The 20,557-nt window shown below is 33.5% G+C and overlaps 1 protein-coding gene across 1 annotated transcript; it reads left to right on the top strand.

The window, feature by feature from the left end:
* Window positions 1-5,813: 5,813 nt before the first annotated feature.
* LOC132561208 (nephrin-like) lies at window positions 5,814-20,380 on the top strand. The gene is made up of 9 exons (XM_060225939.1): window positions 5,814-6,018; window positions 10,296-10,586; window positions 11,576-11,872; window positions 13,415-13,711; window positions 15,043-15,333; window positions 17,019-17,066; window positions 19,355-19,645; window positions 19,911-20,024; window positions 20,361-20,380. Exons 1-9 carry the CDS (start codon window positions 5,814-5,816, stop codon window positions 20,378-20,380), a joined length of 1,854 nt encoding a protein of 617 aa, XP_060081922.1.
* The last annotated feature ends 177 nt before the right edge of the window (window positions 20,381-20,557 follow it).

Raw genomic sequence — 20,557 nt, 5'->3', positions numbered from 1 at the left:
ATTTTTGAATGTATTTGAGAAAAAAATACTAAAATGAAATTAAAGTCACCAAACTAGAGATCAAACGCCAAAGCGTGGAATATTGAACATTAAAAGCAAAATTGACCGGAACTAAATTAAAGATGGCCAGACAACAGGTCAGTGGCCCAAATTGAAATGTCAAGGTATTTATTTGGTAGTCTTACTTGTGAATATTTCTTACAGATAAGGAAGTACCTGATCATCTTTTTCTTATTACAGTCTGAAGCAATGTTGGTCACCTGACGCAACGTCAATATCAATGAGAAAATTAAGCATAAGAAAGACTGCATTTCATTATCCTGGGAGACAGCTGCTATAACCAATAATCATTATAGGAGACAGTTCTACATACCGGTAAACCCAGTAAAGATATAGGAGACAGCTGCTATATAGACAGCTGCTATAAGATGCTGGTAAGCAGCTGCTACAACCCAGTATAATCAAGATATAGAGACAGCTGCTATATACAACAACATTGGTGGAGCAGTTCTACACACTAGAGACAGCTGCTATAAACAACAACATTGGTCAGCACTGTATACCGAGACAGCTGCTATAATAAACAACATTAGGTTGACAGCAGTTCTACACACTAGAGACCAGTATAATCAAGATATAGGAGACAGTTCCTACTGTATAGACCGCTGCTATATATAACAACATATAGGAGACAGCACACACCCAGACTGCTATACACTAGTATAGCTGTATATACAACAACATTGGATCAAACCCAGATATCAAGACAGCTGCTATATACAACAACATTGGTGGAGCAGTTCTACACGCTAGAGACAGCTGCTATATACAACAACATTGGTGGAGCAGTTCTACACGCTAGAGACAGCTGCTATAAACAACAACATTGGTGGAGCAGTTCTACACGCTAGAGACTGCTGCTATAAACAACAACATTGGTGGAGCAGTTCTACACACTAGAGACAGCTGCTATAAACAACAACATTGGTCAGGCAGTTCTATAACCCAGTATAATCAAGATATAGGAGACAACATTGGTATACCGGTATAATAAAGATAGGAGACAGCTGCTATAACCCAGTATAATCAAGATATAGGAGACAGTTACTGTATATCCTGCTATAAACAATAATAAATTGGTGGAGCAGTTAGACTAGAGACAGCTGCTATAACCCAGTATAATCAAGATATAGCCGACAGACTTCAATATCCCGGTATAATAAAGATATAGGAGACAGCCTACTGTATCCCGGTATAATCAAGATATAGCCGACAGACTTCTATATCCCGGTATAATAAAGATATAGGAGACAGCCTACAATATCCCAATATTATAAAGATATACGTTACAGCCTCTCTATCGGAAAGAATACTAGACCAACCTAGCCTTGATGTCTTTCTATTGATCAGAGACATAGTTAAAATGGGTCCTTGTGTAATGTGATCTATTTTCGCTACTCGTATTGTATACCACTGCTGGTCCGATTATACAAAAAATTGTTTTCGAAGTCAATGGAGTTTTTTTCTAAATATATATATGATGTTAATGATATGTCATTGTTATTATCATTTTTAACGAAAATGAGCTCCACTTTTCAAGTACCGTCAGATTGGTTCTGGTCAGGACGGTCATTACTTATTCAACACTATCTTTTTATTAGAAGTGAATTGGGACAGGTAAATAGCAACTGTCATGGGGATTTGATAACTTCATGGCTTAGTGAACAAACGCAGAATATAACACCATATAAGCCTCTTCTTGAGCTTGTTTTCAGTCTAGTCATTGTACATCAGAATATCGGAAATCGAACGTCCATGTTCGCGATAGATAATGATTTGGTGGCGGGATCTAAGGCATGTTTTAACATCATTTGCATACATCACGGAAATATTTGTATACTTCATCAATTGTGAACATAGTCAGTTTCCGGAAATGGTACGACCTGCATTCTGTGTTATCAGAGATGTAGCAATGATCAGAGTTAAACATAAGTGCAATATAAGTTTTATCGAAAAAAAACCCCAATATCTTCATTGTGTTAACCATGTTTTCCCGTCCATATCAATATCTATTTAAAAAATAACAATATTTCCTTTGTGAAAAAAAAATTCCGTCCTTGTAAAGTACTTTATATTGAATGATCGGAAATATAACAATGACCAGAGTGTTTCATATACTTTATGACGATGCAAATCCTAAAACAGAAATACGGTTTAAGAAGTAATCACTTGATCAGGTGAGCGTTTAGACCCATATATTATATTGAAACATAACATAACAAAGGTTTAAATAAATGTCGCTCTCGACAAAGTCGACAATAAAATGATTTAACACCGTTTGTTGAATACGTGTATATTTTTATTTATTAATAAGCAGTATACCCTAAAAACTCGAATTTAAGACGCGACTTATTATTTGATAGTACAAAATGTCGGTTTATTCATGTAAGGAGAGCTTTCAGGATAGGTTTGTTTTTCAGCACAGCTTTGGTTCTTATATAAGGGCATTTAGATACAAAAATGTAGCAATATTGATAATAACCGTTTATCTAGGTGACCGTAGGATTACATACATAATCAAGACGGTTTAGAAATGAACAGATCCGAAAGATACAAAAACATGGATATTGCTGAGTTACTTTTTCCCAGATAAGATCTAGGTTATTTGGCACTTTGTCGTACACCTGTCAATCTTACGCAAAATACAGACTGATGGAATAAAGTTTTCATCGGACGATATCTACCTATTTGTCTTAGCTGTAAGAATGTACAGGAGGTATAAAGCTGGTCGCCTTGTTTGAGTTTACAATTTTGTGCAATTCATTACATATATGCTGCATTAGTGATATAAGTTTTATGGTGGAAATAGGTTTTAAATTTTAACTATCCAAATCATTTCCACTCTTAACCCTTTGGTAGAAAATTGAGATCAGAATCTAGGCTAAATATGGATTCTAACAAAAATTAACTATACAGAAGTAGGGAATCAAATCCGACATACCTTAGATACTTCATTCGTTCACAGAGTGTATACTGGGGAAGATACACGATGTAAATTGATAGCGATAATGAGGCTGGGAGATCTAGAAGATTTAGCTCCCTTTGTTCAGTTTGGACATTTTCGTTCATTTATTTATTTCATTTCTTTGTACGCTTCTGTCTCCATTCAAAGCTTATTGAAAACACGTACCCGAAACGTTCCTATCATAACAGAAAAATCTATTTCTAGTCTCATTTGTGTTATTGTTAGATATACATACGTTGAATACATGTTAGTGTAATTTATCCACTTTGTTGTGAAATTAAACAGTAATCGATATCGTAAAACCACGAGGTTCCCCAGCAATCTTTAGTACTTTTAGTATTTGCAATACAAAATATAAAACTCAATGTGTATTATTACAAATGTATCAACGTCTTATTCAATACTGTACGAGATTTGTTAGGAAGTTGCTTTTCGACCAAAATGTTACTGAATCGCTTTGTAACCGGAATGTTAGTATATATATATATATATGGTTTAATCAGGTAATGGTCGGATAGGCAGGAGATGTGCAGGAAGATGTTAGGACAGCAGGTTACTTGTTGTATTCACTACATTGAGTATAACATTTTATGATAAGGAAGGAGGGAGCATTGATGAGATTACAGGTGTTACTAAGATGTCTGTTGTAAATATCGTCATTTCCAATGATCGACGACTGTTTGTATTTAACAAAAGTGAAAAGCTTATTTGGGTACTATTAGATCACTACTGACATTTACAGCTGATGTACATTTGCTTTCAGATAATAAATACTGTTTATAGTTTCTTGTTAGTAGCCTTGACATAACAAAAAACATCAAGAACATATCAACATGTCAACGAGTCCACAATATCTCAGATTTCTTCGATGTAATCATTTCTGAACTGGCGGAAGTGGAGGATTGAATTTCGTGTTGGTTTTGTAAGGTTCATTCGGCATCGTTACAGACACGCACTTATCTCTGTTTTCAAATAAGAATCACTTTTCTAATGATATGATAAACTCTTCAAAACACAATGACCGTCAATATCGTCTCGTCTAAATACCTTGACTCCTTAGGATTGTTAAATATATATTCAATGTCATAGCTTTGGCTTTATAACATTGTAAATTTCTTTACCCGGTGTTACATTAACGTTTGTGATTAAAGACGTTATGTTACTTATTTCCGTTATTCCCTAGGAGGCAAAAATGATGTTTGTCGCAAAATTATATTTCATGGACTCAACCACAAACTTTGCATAAATCTCTCAAATTGTCCTCCCAACAAATATACCTCATATCTCAATAAACAACCGTCATTTATGTATCATAAATAATCATCATCACTCATTAAACATACATCACCTATTTTAAGAGCGAAAGAGGCTCTAAAGACTTTTAAAAGTCTGTAATAGTTCAAGTGTCAATGCCTACTGGGACCAGAAATTGAATTTTTAGCCTTTTATCATGACAACTGATCAAAATACCAATAAATATTCCTTTACTGGAACTCAAGTTATTATGTTTTCAAGTTTGAGTCATTCACCATATCGTGGTTAAAAACACTTATCTGCATAATATTGATTGAAACTCCATGTAATTCATCTAATATAAAAAAGCTAGTGTGCATAGCTTATGAGATTGTAAAGAGGTAGAAATGCATTTTCAAGAATGAGAAGGTTTATTTTTAGAATAATTTCACACCGACTAAAATCCGTTAATAATGATTTTTTGATTATCATAAAACATTATATATATGTATAACTGGGTGCCATAGCAACGCTCTGAATCTCTTTTTCAAATATATATAGATGACATTGAAATGAACATATTACAAAGTCAATTGACCAAATAACAAAGAAGACTATATTAGATCTATAGACGATTACTGTAATTATGAACGCTTAACTCCATTGATATTATTTTCAATTCTGATATTTCACAATTATGTTAAGTAACAATTGTTTTGCCGACTCATTTGATTATTTATCGTTTGTTAGATATGTACATAGGTCATTAATGATAATGGTAATGATGACGACGACGACAACAACGATGATAGCACGGCTCAGATGCTATATTGACATGATGATAATGGCGATGATGATGATGATGATGATGATGATGATGATGATGATGGCATGACGATGGCATGATGATAGTAGTGAAGTGATGTGATGGTGATGATGATGATAGCATAATGATGGTTGTGGAAATTATCATTATGTTCTTCTATGAGATATACATAGCTCGATTTTGTACTCAATATACGACATCATACTGAAAATATATTACGGAAACGTACCAATTAAGTTGTCGGATTACACAGAGAGGAGACAGTAACTGACGCAATTCGACGTCCCATTTTTTCACTGAATCTTGTTAATGGTCTTGTCTCAAACACTAGCAAACTTCAGTAATCTACAATGCAGTGTATGTAACACATGGTATATCCAGATATATAAGTATACTTTGTTTTGTGCACTTCGTACATTCCTTGACTTATGCACATAGCTTGTGCATCACTAAACCGTTAAATATAATTTCATTCACACAAGTGTGACATATATTTAATAGTTTTATAGTATTTTGTTTAGTTTTTATTATTTTTTTTTATTATTTTTGCAATTCGCAATGTCTTTCGCCCTCCACTTGCTTCGAATTTTGCCAATGACATTGTAATTGCCGAGAGAATGATGGCATTGTCCAAAACACCTAACAAACTTCAAACTCTTATTGAGGCAGAAGGGTTAGCAAGGAAGCGGTCTATTTGTGTTATCAGAACCAGAGTTGAGAGATCTTACCATGGGGGTATATCAGCTGAAACAGGCAAAATCCTACATCAAAGAGCACTTAGCTGAAGATGGTCAGTATGAACTTATGCTATGCAGGGAGAAACCTGACTTGATCAAAGTTCAGGTTCGTTCACAACATGTTGCTTCGAAGGTGTACAATCTTTGGATTGAATATTCTAATGGACTGACCCCAATATCAGGCTGGTATTGTCAATGTAAGGTTGGTGCCAGAGTAGTCGGCTGCTGTGCTCACATTGCATCTGTCCTATGGTATCTTTCGTATGACTGACACCAGTCTGATACTGCACAAACAACTGCTTCCTCAAGTTTCCTTAGTTGTGTTGATGACGCAATGACGGCGGAGAACTGGTCAGACTGTGACAGCGACAGTGACTCCTAAATGAGTATCCAAACACCACCATTCCTCTTACTAAAGCAGTTAACCAAAATACAATCCCGTAAGTAATAGACAAAGGTCATTTATGATCATGTGAAACCTGGTGCTAAATCGATTTTTTTCCATTTTAATATCATCCATATTTGCAAAAATATTTCAAATAAATACACTGCACGTGATAAACGTATTGTTTATAGATGCATTAAGACAAAAAACGGTGCTTAAGTGTGACTTAATTAGTAATTAGGGCACTTAATCACCGTTACCTACTTTTCAACAAAGGCATATTTTTTGGTCATTCTAATGAAAGTTTTATAATGTATCATCAAATGACATTTAAGAGGAAAAAACTAAGAAAAAAAATAGTTTGATAATTATTGCAATAATTATGAATTTGATCCCCCACTCGTCCCCACTATAACAACTGAAAAGCCTTGAGCTGACCTTAGATTAATGTCATGTCATTACCGCCTGACCTCAAGTTTTTAATAGACAAAACATAAAAAGTATTCGTGATGGCCACCAGAAGGCCCAAACTGGCACTCCTTTAAACGGTCGACCAAAAGAGGACATCCGGTACACAAGTGTCCAAGTAATTCTAACCCCTGACTAATGCTTGACAGGAAGAAATGTTCATCACCACATATACAGTCAAATAAAGTATATAAAGTAAAATCATAGTTATGATATTAACAATCTAGTATAAAGATGAAAGGTCTTCAATTACATGATAATATGATATAGTTTTAATGGGTAAAAAATTTGTTAACAAAGAATTATCAAAGGTTTTATAACAAAGCTTGATGGAGGTATCTGGTTTTATATAGTTAATCAGCTGTTTGATACACACACACACACACACACACACATATTTATTTAAACCATTAATTTTTTCCTTTCGCTTGGTCTTAATTCGCCCCTATATTCAACATCCAACTTTAGCTAAAGTAAAAATTTAGCATATTCACAAAAGGAAATAATGGACAATTGTCCAAATGCAATGATTTGTTTCTGTACACATATATGAATATTAATATAAAACCACAAGTTTTATGTATATCAACCGTTCGTGGATAGTGTACTGTTTAGTGAAAACGTATGGCAAATTCAATTTTCCATGAAGCAAGATTGGTTGTGCTGTTTTCAATTCTATAAAATCAACAGAATATTACTTCAATTTTATGTATACTGTTTAGTGGTGATGAAGCAGGTCTTTTAATCAGTCTTTTACACATAGCCTTAAATAATCCGATGAAAATTAATGTTCAATACAGTCTAATTCAAAATTCAAGATTCATACAGAAAACATATTATACTGATGATGAGGTATACTGACACTCATTATATACTGATGATGTAGTATACTGACACTCATTATATATTGATGATAAGGTATACTGACACTCATTATATACTGATGACAAGGTATACTGACACTCATCATGACAATATACTGGTATACTGACACTCATTATATACTGATGACAAGGTATACTGATTATATACTGATGACAAGGTATACTGACAATCATTATATACTGATGGTGAGATATACTGACACTCATTATATACTGATGATGAGGTATACTGACACTTATTATATACTGACGATGAGGTATACTGAAACTTATTATATACTGATAATGAGGTATACTGACACTAAATATATTGACACTCATTTTATACTGATAATGAGGTATACTGACACTAGATATATTGACGCTCATTATATACTGATGATGCGGTATACTGACACTCATTATATACTGATGATGAGGTATACTGACACTCATTATATACTGATGATGCGGTATACTGACACTAAATATATTGATACCATTTTATACTGGTGATTAGGAGGTCAACTGACAATGATTACTGTTAGGTTATCCATCATTTTATCTTAATGATAATAGTCTAAGAATGTGAAGGTATTTTTACTATAAACAGTGATAAAATCATAAACGTCGTTTTGTAGATTGCACCGTCACTCGTATTAGTTACGTTTGATAGCAGCAATGATGCAGATATGTATAAGACGTTTATGAATTTACATTTTGTTTGTTTTACAGTGTGATAAATTATATAAAAGTGTCTAACAAGTGGTCACAAGGTTATTTCGGCTGACTAACACATACTAATGTATGTTTATATATTGTTTTATGAATCACTCGTTCGAGTTGTAAACTGAAGCGATTATCCCTTGAAAACGAAATGAATGTCGATGTGCGCAATTATATCTTTTTTATTATTGTAATTAAAATCTTTACAATACCGATCCCTTTCCATTCCAAATACTGAACCGCTTTTATGTCGGAAATGATTAAAATAATCTGAAGTTTGACCGATCAAGACCAGGTGTCCGACAAGTCGTGAGCTCTGTGCCTCGGCCGCACACGTACCCAGACTTGTACAGATACCTACCCTGATCGGGTTGAGTTTAGTTAACAATGTACAACATTATCACAACTGATACTATGAAACCATATAGAATAAATCAAGCGTGTCATTGATCAGAGTGAGGGGCTAGCAAAAGTAAAAATTGTATTAATGTAGAGCTGCTAGAAAGACGTGAATTGTTCATAACACGTACAAATACGGAAAATCGGAATGGAGTGTTGTTTATACAATTGATTGCGTTATGCTGATGATCTAACCAAATATTAACAGAGCAATACGAAGTTTTTGTTTCTTCTTTTTCTGTTGTGAAGTCAAGAATTGCAGAAAAGTATCGGTTTTATTCATCGTTATATTTTTACTGCATAACATTTTTTTTTGTACTGAGTTAGAAATGGGCACTGTTAATATTCTGTACATAAACAAAATCGGATCGATCATATCCGGGTCGGGATTCTTCAACTATTTGACTTTTGGATACCGAATTATCTCTAAACCGAATGAAACGACTAGATGATGAAGTACCATTGATACGGTAAAATGCAAAAAGCACGTGTTTTTGGTGGTGTTTTGCGACAGTGATTCAATCGGGTTTCCCACCAAAGTTCATCCTTTTCAAAGAGTAAGTTTAAACTATATTTAATTCTAATTAAGTGATGTTTCATCATTCAGTTCAAAGATTAACTGCTAATGATGAGGTCAAAATGTAGAAAAAAGTAAAAGATTCTGATGAGTTTATTTTAATGCACAGGTTGGAGCAAAGAGGGATTTAACCCATAGGTCCATTTGTTATCTTTATAGAAATAGAGAAATAGAGAATTAGAGAAAATGTACTTGTGTATACATCAATGTATATGATTTATAATTTTCGTAACGAAATATTTCTATTGAAGGCCATCAGCTATCAATGTATCTGTAACATAGTGTCATCTTCAAAAACTTTAAAGTGCGTTGTGATTAGATATAGAAAGTTCACTCATACGACATTAGCGAGTTCAATTTCATTGCCGGAAATCATATTGTATAAATTCTCGAAACTGTTATCTGGTGAATATGAAATATTTTTAATCATATACCGGTATGTGCATACGAACTACTTGGTTATCGAGCAATCTATTTCTTTTTTATGCTTGATATGTAATAATGTCTATAGAAATTGGTCAGTTTATTGGGCGCCTTATCTCCTGGAATAATAAAATACGTGCCCTGTAAATATTGAAGTGTGGAATACTGTGAAGGAAATTAATAATATTACCTGTTCGATTATGAACTGGGCTGTTTGTGTCATCTCGAAAGTGTCTTGCGTCAAGGAACTGCAAGTTTGTATGATAGGTTTTGTGATAATCAGATCAAATAGTTACACAATTTCATCCCATTGTAAAAGAATTAAACAAAAATAAAATAATGATTATTATTGCTGATAATAAAAAATAACACGAGGTGAATCGCCAATTACTCGGGTAAATTATTATTTAGAGATAGCGGTAAACATATGCTTGATCACACGCCCATTATTGAGTATGGATATTTAGCCCCGTCATTCCGTTTGTGCTATTTGGTTTTGAAACTGACAAGTGTCCTACATCTTATTCGTTAGAAATTTTAGTTTTACTTAACATAGTTGACAATATTTGATAACATAGAGAGCAAGCAAGATATAATAGTATAACTCTGAAACTAAAACACATTACTTTGCAGATCCACTAGCAGCACGGTCCATTTGGATGTCTCCATCTGGTACGATAACAGTTATCAGTGGAACGTCACAAAGCCTTGAATGTCAGGTGAAAGGAGGTAACCCACTTGTTACACTGACCTGGCGGTGTAAAGGGTCGGAAGTGGTCGGAGTGAATCTGAGCAAGGACAGTTTGTCAGCGTCTAGGCTAATCGTTCCAGTGGATCAAACCTACAATGGAAAAGAATGTGTATGTACCGCTACAAATTCTACAACAACGATCGGGGAAAAGACTGTAGTGTTTGATGTGATATGTAAGTACCAGCTTCATTGTTTTACTTCTTACCACACTCGACTCGACACTTAACTTGGATCCATGACGAAAAGGACGCAAACCCATACCTTTACAAAGATTAGATTTTCCACTGTAACTATAACATTTTCCATGATATATATATATATATATATTGAAAATGTGGTGAATTATCCATGCCTAATAAATATAGATAAAGTTAAAACACTGGAAAACACATGATATATATATGATGAGAGAATGCAAATTTTAAACATATACCTCATTCTATTAATGTACCAATGTTGATCTATAAGAAATTATAGGTTAACATGTCGCACACTGGTGAAAAACATCATAAATAGCATACGTATATAACGTTTGATATTTCTAAGATAAACAGCATTAGTGACAACGAGTTTAATGTTCTAATCAAGCGTTATAAAATGATGCGAAAATCAATTTCTTGTGTTGTCAATTTTCCATTTCTGGATATTAACATTCCTGCATCTCCAATTTTATTGGTGTTTTCATGTCACAGTTGATTTGATCTTCAAGAACCTGTTCCTATTATTACAATTTTCGTGTACGAAACTGTCAACTTGCGGAAAATTGGTATCACAAGGTTTCAAAATATGCAGATTGATGGAAGTTTCAAGGCTGTCGTGGTTATCTCATTGCGAAACATTCTTATTATTTGAAGCGATATGAATCAATTGTTGGTTTCTTTGATATATGCCTTATTTGAGAACCAGACATTACTTACTGAAGTGACCAAGATTCACAGGGCGGGTGTCGTTGACGAAGCGTTGGTACCTTGAATACAGGTGATACAATTACACGTTTTGTCAGTAGGAATGCTTTTATATTCATGTCAATGATACAGGTTATATTGTTCATTGAGTTCTTGAAAACAAACTGAAAAGTAAACTATGTAGTATATAGGTATATCGTGCGTAATATGTAAATACATGCAATTAAATATTGATACAACAATTAATTATTTTTCAGATGCTCCTACAGACAAATTGATGATGTCACCATCTGGTAACAAGGACATTGGTGCCGGTGACTCAGTGACACTAGATTGCCATGTAAGGGGAGGCAATCCCATCGCCACACTGACCTGGCGGTGTAAAGGAGCATTACGTACCGGGAAGAATCTGACATCTACTGACACTGCTCGATCTACCTTGACAGTTACAGTGGATAAAACCTACAACGGACATATGTGTGCATGTATTGCCACACAACAGACCAATCCTGGCAGAGAGATTGGTAGAAAAACTGTTGAGTTTAATGTAATTTGTAAGTACCGAATATTTTACAGCCTGACTAGAATGGCATGTGATACAAAAAGTATGAACTGCATATTAATTAGTTTTAAACAGATAGACCATATGTACTATATGCTTCTAAATTTACAACCTATGAATACAGTATGAAAAACTAACCTCGGCCTCCGACCGCACTCAATATTTGGTGAAATAAATTAAAATTTCTTAATTTTTCATAAAAGGTTGCCGATGCTTTTTCAGCTGTCTTCTTCGTCTGATATAGTCCACAAAGCTCTCACTAACAAGCGATCCTAGGCTCAACATTCTTACTGAGCATTTCATAATTGAAACCATTATATAATATAGTTTATATATCGGCCTTCCCTGGCTACAGGTAGTAATGACGAAATCATTATTTTTCCAAGTGTCTCTGGAATTACAATGATTGCATTTTCAATGGAGAGTGACATGATATATTTTTCTATCTATACCTTACCCCTACGTAGCCGGTCAATCATGAATGACCATTTACTGGGTTGTTTTTCTGCTGACCACATTGTTGATTAATTCCCATACTTTCATGTATTTTTGACAGATTTTTTATCATGATATAATCATGTGAATAATGAACCTTTGTTATTTCCTAGGCACTTTTTTTTCTTTTTCTGACCTTTCCTCTGTCTTTTCTTATCTATAAATAACTTATTTGTACTCTTTCTCTGAATTAGTTGAAATATTGAAATCATGTTTCTGCTTTGCCTTTTTGACATGGATAAAAGTAATCATATATATATATATATATGTTAAGAGAATGCAACGTTTTTTAAAACATATACCACATTCTATTATTGTTTTATGTACCAATGTTGATCAATAAGGAAATTATATGTTAACATTTCGCACACTGGTGAAAAACATCATAAATAGCATACGTATATAACGTTTGATATTTCTAAGATAAACATCATTAGTGACAACGAGTTTAATGTTCTAATCAAGCGTTATAAAAGGATGCGAAAATCAATTTCTTGTGTTGTCAGTTTTCCATTTCTGGATATTAACATTCCTGCATCTCCAATTTTATTGGTGTTTTCATGTCACAGTTGATTTGATCTTCAAGAACCTGTTCCTATTATGACAATTTTCGTGTACGAAACTGTCAACTTGCGGAAAATTGGTATCACAAGGTTTCAAAATATGCAGATTGATGGAAGTTTCAAGGCTGTCGTGGTTATCTCATTGCGAAACATTCTTATTATTTGAAGCGATATGAATCAATTGTTGGTTTCTTTGATATATGCCTTATTTGAGAACCAGACATTACTTACTGAAGTGACCAAGATTCACAGGGCGGGTGTCGTTGACGAAGCGTTGGTACCTTGAATACAGGTGATACAATTACACGTTTTTTCAGTAGGAATGCTTTTATATTCATGTCAATGATACAGGTTATATTGTTCATTGAGTTCTTGAAAACAAACTGAAAAGTAAACTATGTAGTATATAGGTATATCGTGCGTAATATGTAAATACATGCAATTAAATATTGATACAACAATTAATTATTTTTCAGATGCTCCTACAGACAAATTGATGATGTCACCATCTGGTAACAAGGACATTGGTGCCGGTGACTCAGTGACACTAGATTGCCATGTAAGGGGAGGCAATCCCATCGCCACACTGACCTGGCGGTGTAAAGGAGCATTACGTACCGGGAAGAATATGACATCTACTGACACTGCTCGATCTACCTTGACAGTTAGAGTGGATAAAACCTACAACGGACATATGTGTGCATGTATTGCCACACAACAGACCAATCCTGGCAGAGAAATTGGTAGAAAAACTGTTGAGTTTAATGTAATTTGTAAGTACCGAATATTTTACAGCCTGACTAGAATGGCATGTGATTCAAAAAGTATGAACTGCATATTAATTACTTTTAAACAGATAGACCATATGTACTGTATGCTTCTAAATTTACTACCTATGAATACAGTATGAAAAACTAACCTCGGCCTCCGCCCGCACTCAATATTTGGTGAAATAAATTGAAATTTCTTAATTTTTCATAAAAGGTCGCCGATGCTTTTTCAGCTGTCTTCTTCGTCTGATATAGTCCACAAAGCTCTCACTAACAAGCGATCCTAGGCTCAACATTCTTACTGAGCATTTCATAATTGAAACCATTATATAATATAGTTGATATATCGGCCTTCCCTGGCTACAGGTAGTAATGACGAAATCATTATTTTTCCAAGTGTCTCTGGAATTACAATGATTGCATTTTCAATGGAGAGTGACATGATATATTTTTCTATCTATACCTTACCCCTACGTAGCCGGTCAATCATGAATGACCATTTACTGGGTTGTTTTTCTGCTGACCACATTGTTGATTAATTCCCATACTTTCATGTATTTTTGACAGATTTTTTATCATGATATAATCATGTGAATAATGAACCTTTGTTATTTCCTAGGCACTTTTTTTTTCTTTTTCTGACCTTTCCTCTGTCTTTTCTTATCTATAAATAACTTATTTGTATTCTTTCTCTGAATTAGTTGAAATATTGAAATCATGTTTCTTCTTTGCATTTTTTACATGGATAAAAGTAATCACATATATATATGTTAAGAGAATGCAACGTTTTTTAAAACATATACCACATTCTATTATTGTTTTATGTACCAATGTTGATCAATAAGGAAATTATATGTTAACATGTCGCACACTGGTGAAAAACATCATAAATAGCATACGTATATAACGTTTGATATTTCTAAGATAAACATCATTAGTGACAACGAGTTTAATGTTCTAATCAAGCGTTATAAAAGGAAGAGCAAATCATAAACAGACTCAATTCCGTCCCCATATTCTCTGGGTTATAAAATAAAGATTCAGTTGCTTGTATTGCATATATAATTAACAAAACCAAAGGATATGCATTACAAGACATTTAAAAATTATCGATTGAAATCGATCACAAAGTAAATATGTAATACATATGAAGTATATCGACGACAAAATAGTACTATTCTATTCATTTTAGCTTTTAAAAAAAATATTACCACAAACTGCAACTGGATACAAGAACGTTACGCCCGCCCATGTAGATATATTATTAGGAATGGATGTTACCAAGTTTTTTTTTCATTATTTACATTACTATTCAACACGCAATACTTTTGCAGATGCACCACTAGCAACAAACATCTATTTGCTTCCATCTGGTACGGAAACAGTTACCAATGGAACGACACAACGCCTTGAATGTCAGTTGAAGGGAGGTAACCCTCTGGCCACACTGACCTGGCGGTGTAAAGAGTCACCAAGGATCGGTGTGAATTTGACCACCAGCAATTTATCAGCGTCAAGACTGACATTTACAGTGGATGAAACCTACCATGGACAGCAGTGCGTTTGTACCGCTACATATTCTAAAACAACAATTGGGACAAAGACTGTCGTATTTAACGTGCTATGTAAGTATCAGTTTCACTACTCTTCTACCGACCATACTCGAAGTGGCTTGACTTGGAATATTAGGGGCACAAAACCTAGATTTTGCACTTTAGATTTCAGCTAACAGTAGCCATGATCAGTCTTATTGCACCATAAAGAAATGCATGATAAATATGACGATATCGCTTTCCCTCATTTATCTGTTACAATTGAAACCAATTTTAACTACAGTTATTATATTTTCCTTTCCTATCTATGGATATTTGTGACATTACTTCTTCAATCGGAAATTTCAATTTACCTTCATTATCCACATTAGCGCACGTTATTTACAATTTCTGTTAAAAATACAGTTTACACACCAGTTAAACAACATATATAATTTCTTAATGCTAATTCCATATAATTTATTCCTAAAACATTTGTCATTGTGGTTGTTACGATATAATATACTCTGTGGGTAGTGTCATTTCGTTGCCTTTACAAAACAACACAATCAATCTCATGAGTTCGCACACTTGTACAACATGTGTGTATTTGAAATATAAGATGTAAATATTTTATATTACGGAATAAAAATAATGCAATTAAGGCACAATAGTTGAGAAGGCGCTCCGTGCACCGATGAGCAAAATGTATACTGCAAAATACATTATCAGTCCGTGACTTTGTCAATTACAAAACACGTTCGGTAATTATGTTCGTACTGTTTATGTCTGACGTTCAAGAACATATGTTATAAGGCAAGAGAAAATAGTAGCTCGAAGTTAATTCTCAAATAATCGAATATAGCGATGGAAAAGCACTAAACCTGTGTCTGATGTAATATGAAGCTTAACATTTTTTATTCTCTTGAGTTTACTTGTTGGTTCCGTTGCTGTATACCTTCAATATGAATTTAGCGTTTCTGTCGTCTTCTGAGTCTTCTTTTTATTTCGGTCGTTTCAATATACATTTGCACTATTGTTGAAAGATGTGATTCATCAATATGATTATAAATCATACATACATGGGGCTGTTTTGTATATATTAAAGTCATCTGACGTTGTAGATTAATGAAATAGAGGTAGAAATAACAAAAAATAACAGAAACAGAACAAAAATCGAAAAGAAACGAGCCTAACGAAAGAATTACTAGATGTATTACCCATGAGTTTGTGTGGTTTGTCAGTCAATAAGAGCATGTTAATTTGTTTTCCCACGAGCGTTATAAAATGTTAGGTTATACAACATTTGATGATTAATTGATGCCCTTTGAGTTGAATAATACCGAATTAGTGGTAGAATAACTGTTTAAGACTTGTGATAATGTTTATCTCCTCTCGTTACAATGTTTTTGGGAATCATGTTAAATGTAATTATTTACCAATGACGGGTTTCTTGTCGATGAAGCCACAAAAGTAATGGGAATTGCGGTATCCCTTTGTCATGTTTCAGTTCGTTGCTTATTGGCATGACTCAGAATTTTAAAATACGCTTGATTTAGTTTAATAATTAAGTCATATTGAAAATGTTGATTTGTTCAATTGTATCGGGTAAGTGCTTATCGTTATCTATTATGTTCATGAGTTTAACAACAAAGTTATATTTTCTTCCGTCGTATCCTAGGTATTCCGACATTAAAAATACAGCTGTATGATTTCAATTAATTTCTGACATTATTGCATTTAACACAATACACATAAGATACATTGATATGTTACAGATGCTCCTGTCATCAACCTAAATACCTCTAAAGTCATCCTCAGTGAAGGTGAGAGTTTTAACAGGACGTGTTCAGCTCACGGTAATCCTTCTCCAAACGTGTCCTGGGTTCAGGATATTACTACGTTACCGTGCTTTGCAAAATTATTGAAAAAATATAAAAAAACATTACCTGTATTTCGTTAAACACGAACAATTATATTTAGACTATGATAAAGAGGACAAGACATGAGTTTCCATTGATATTAGATTTTTTTAAACGAGTCAGAATTTCTTATCATTGTTATTATCATTTTTTTTTTCAACATTCTGTTTGATACATGATATTGATACCTTTGTAAACATACGTAAAACAGTCTTTGGTTAATCTAATACAATATCTGCTTTAGTGTTATTTTCAGTTTTCATTTCTTTCTCTCGTGTATGACGTCACAATGCAGGTATCGTCATTGGATTATGACGTCACATATGGAACAATAGAGTTTTTCAGTCGATTTTAGCGCCACAAGGTGATATTGCACACATCTGATAGCACGTATTTCTATATTAGTAATATGTGATACATCCTACTTATTTCTAGTAAAGCAAAAATGTGATTTCATTTATGTGGAAAGAGTGATACAGGAAGCATTCATTAAGGATCAGAGACATTTTAAAAACAACAGAGAATTTGAAAGAAAAATATTAATGTCAATATTGTTTTGATATTTTGCGTATATCTTCTTTTCTAGCTATATAAATCATGGCTTGAAAGTCCAGCAATATTTTTCTTGTGTGTATTTGATATAAAATTTTTTTATTAGGACTATTAAGTATTTTTAATTACAGCTTTTTATAAACATACCAAGAAATGTTGCCCTAGAAATCGTTAAAACAATATTTCTGTACAATAACAACAATGTCAAATTTTAAGTCCTCAAAAGAGAAAACCGTAACCTGCACACGTTATCAATAAAGATGATTTTTAATCCTCAAACACCACTCCTAATTACACGAATCTTGTCAACAACATCTATCTCACAAGGTATTGAGAAATTTTGCACCTTATATCAACAAACTTCAAATTATCTTCATTTTTTTTCATATGAGTATTCATTGTTACAGCAGCAACGTTACCTGTTAAATATATTCAACCTAAAGCGAAATGGAATATTACAGATAATGTTTTGAGAATGGAAGTGTTCGATATGAATAGTAAAATTCCGAATATTGTAATACGAATCGGATGCGTTTGTTTGGTCATTTTAAAGTGTGTACAATACAGCTAGGGAATCTCTGTAAGGACCAAATGAATGATAGAAAATTCAGAATTTTTCAAATATGGGTAAATTGAGTACTTAGTAAACCTAACCATAATATTTTTTTGGACAGGAGGAATGGTAGATGGGTTTTGTGTTTGTTCGTTATGGGCTTTTCTATTGTTTTTTGTTTTGTCTTTGTTGTTGTTGATGTTATTGTTGTCTTGTTAATAATTATTTTTTTGGACAGGAGAAATGGTAGATGGGTTTTGTGTTTGTTTGTTATGGGCTTTTCTATTGTTTTTTGTCTTTGTTGTTGTTGATGTTATTGTTGTCTTGTTAATAATTATTTTTTTGGACAGGAGGAATGGTAGATGGGTTTTGTGTTTGTTTGTTATGGGCGTTTCTATTGTTTTTTGTTTTGTCTTTGTTTTGTTGTTGTTGATGTTATTGTTGTCTTGTTAATAATACTTTTTTTGGACAGGAGGAATGGTAGATGGGTTTTGTGTTTGTTTGTTATGGGCTTTTCTATTGTTTTTTGTCTTTGCTGTTGTTGATGTTATTGTTGTCTTGTTAATAATTATTTTTTTGTTTACGGTTAGTGTATTGTTTTCATGAATGTCTTTAGATACAATTTTCCTTAAACGCCTGGTCAACCGAAAATGAAATATCCCTGTTATGATGAAATATTAAAAGCAATTGATAGTTGCATGATAAACATAGGTTTGTAAATACTCTCATGACAAAATGCATGTTTGCTATCTTCATTTGAATTTTCTTAGTTCAAACAAAACTCACAAAAATGAAGTCCTTAGAAACAACAGTAATTGCGAATTCTATACATCACATACTTTGTTAATATGCGTTACTTTTACGTAGCAAAATATCTATTGTATATTTAAGAACAATATTATGAGGACAAGTTATGCCAGATAAAGCATAAACCACTGTTAATGGAGATAATTTTTGTATTTCAAACAACATTTAGTGTTCGTTGGAAGCATATATAGAGTGATAATTGTTTGCATTTAATGATTTTTATTTTGTCTGCAACACCACTTTCAACTATTATAGCCTAATTTAGCTATGTTGTCTTCAGATTCGCCGTCTGCTCCTACCCAGGTGTTTGCTGACTGTAAGGGATTCGGATCTGCGGAGGTGTCATGGCTGGCGGGTGACAATGGCGGTCATACCCAATCATTTCAGGTTCTCTATCAAACAGACGGAAATGTTTATAAGTATCCAGACATTGTTACTGAAAACGACAGCGATGACTACGTTCTGACAGTGGAAAATCTAGCGGAGCAGTCGTTATATATCTTTACTATTTTGGCTTTCAACAATGTTGGAAACGTGACGTCAACAGACCTAGGGAAATGCACCGTCCATGGTAAATATATTGTTTTTTATGTTTTTTTTTTTAATTGAATGTGACTTTTTGTGGCCGTCATGTGATTACAATGAAATGTCGGCCCAGGCAACAATGATCAACACAGCTAAAGATCAAACATAGATTACGGACGACAAAGAAAACGCGCCGTTTACCGTAAAAATATATTTATTTCGCTGTTATTGGGAAAAATGAAACTCGTTAACTTTTCATAGCTTTTTTTATACATATTTCATATGAAACGGACATTTATTTCCTTTTGCAGGAGAGGTATCTCCCAACAAACAGACTGCTATATTTTCCGCAAGTGTAGCTATGCTGTGCATTGGTATTTTAGCATTATTGCTTACGATCGGAGTAATTGCCATTTTTGTCAAAAGTATGTACATTTTATTTTTGTTTTCAAAGAAAGTAAGATTTTAGTTTATTTTTTAAATCAATATTGCCTACTTTCGTTTTGCTACATTTTCAACATCGGTGTGTATAGCGAATCACGGGCTTGCGTATAAAAAGAATCATGCATGAAAACTTTTCATTTAAAATACCCATCAACATTCTATTCAAAGTTATGATCTTATCATTTTAACACTTGAACACAGATGATAATGTTACCCTGAAGTATACTTTCGTTTCTGTTATATATCGATTTCAAATAAGACTTTAATATCATATACACTTAATCATCCATTAATTAGTCTTTCGCTTCTCATAACAGGGAAGGACGCAATATTGTAAGTACACTTTCTCCTTTAAGGTAAAGATGAGTTTATACGATTTAAAAAAAATTGATTGCGAACATTAGATAATGGAACAAAATTTAACATCTTGTAATTAATACACCCTCCAAACCCATCAGAGAGAGAGAGAGAGAGAGAGAGAGAGAGAGAGAGAGAGAGAGAGAGAGAGAGAGAG

Source organism: Ylistrum balloti, unplaced genomic scaffold (genome assembly GCF_031769215.1).
Source record: "Ylistrum balloti isolate Yb309-2 unplaced genomic scaffold, AGI_CSIRO_Ybal_v1 Utg371178, whole genome shotgun sequence".
Lineage (NCBI taxonomy): Eukaryota > Metazoa > Mollusca > Bivalvia > Pectinida > Pectinidae > Ylistrum > Ylistrum balloti.
This window is presented reverse-complemented; position numbering and strand designations above follow the sequence as displayed.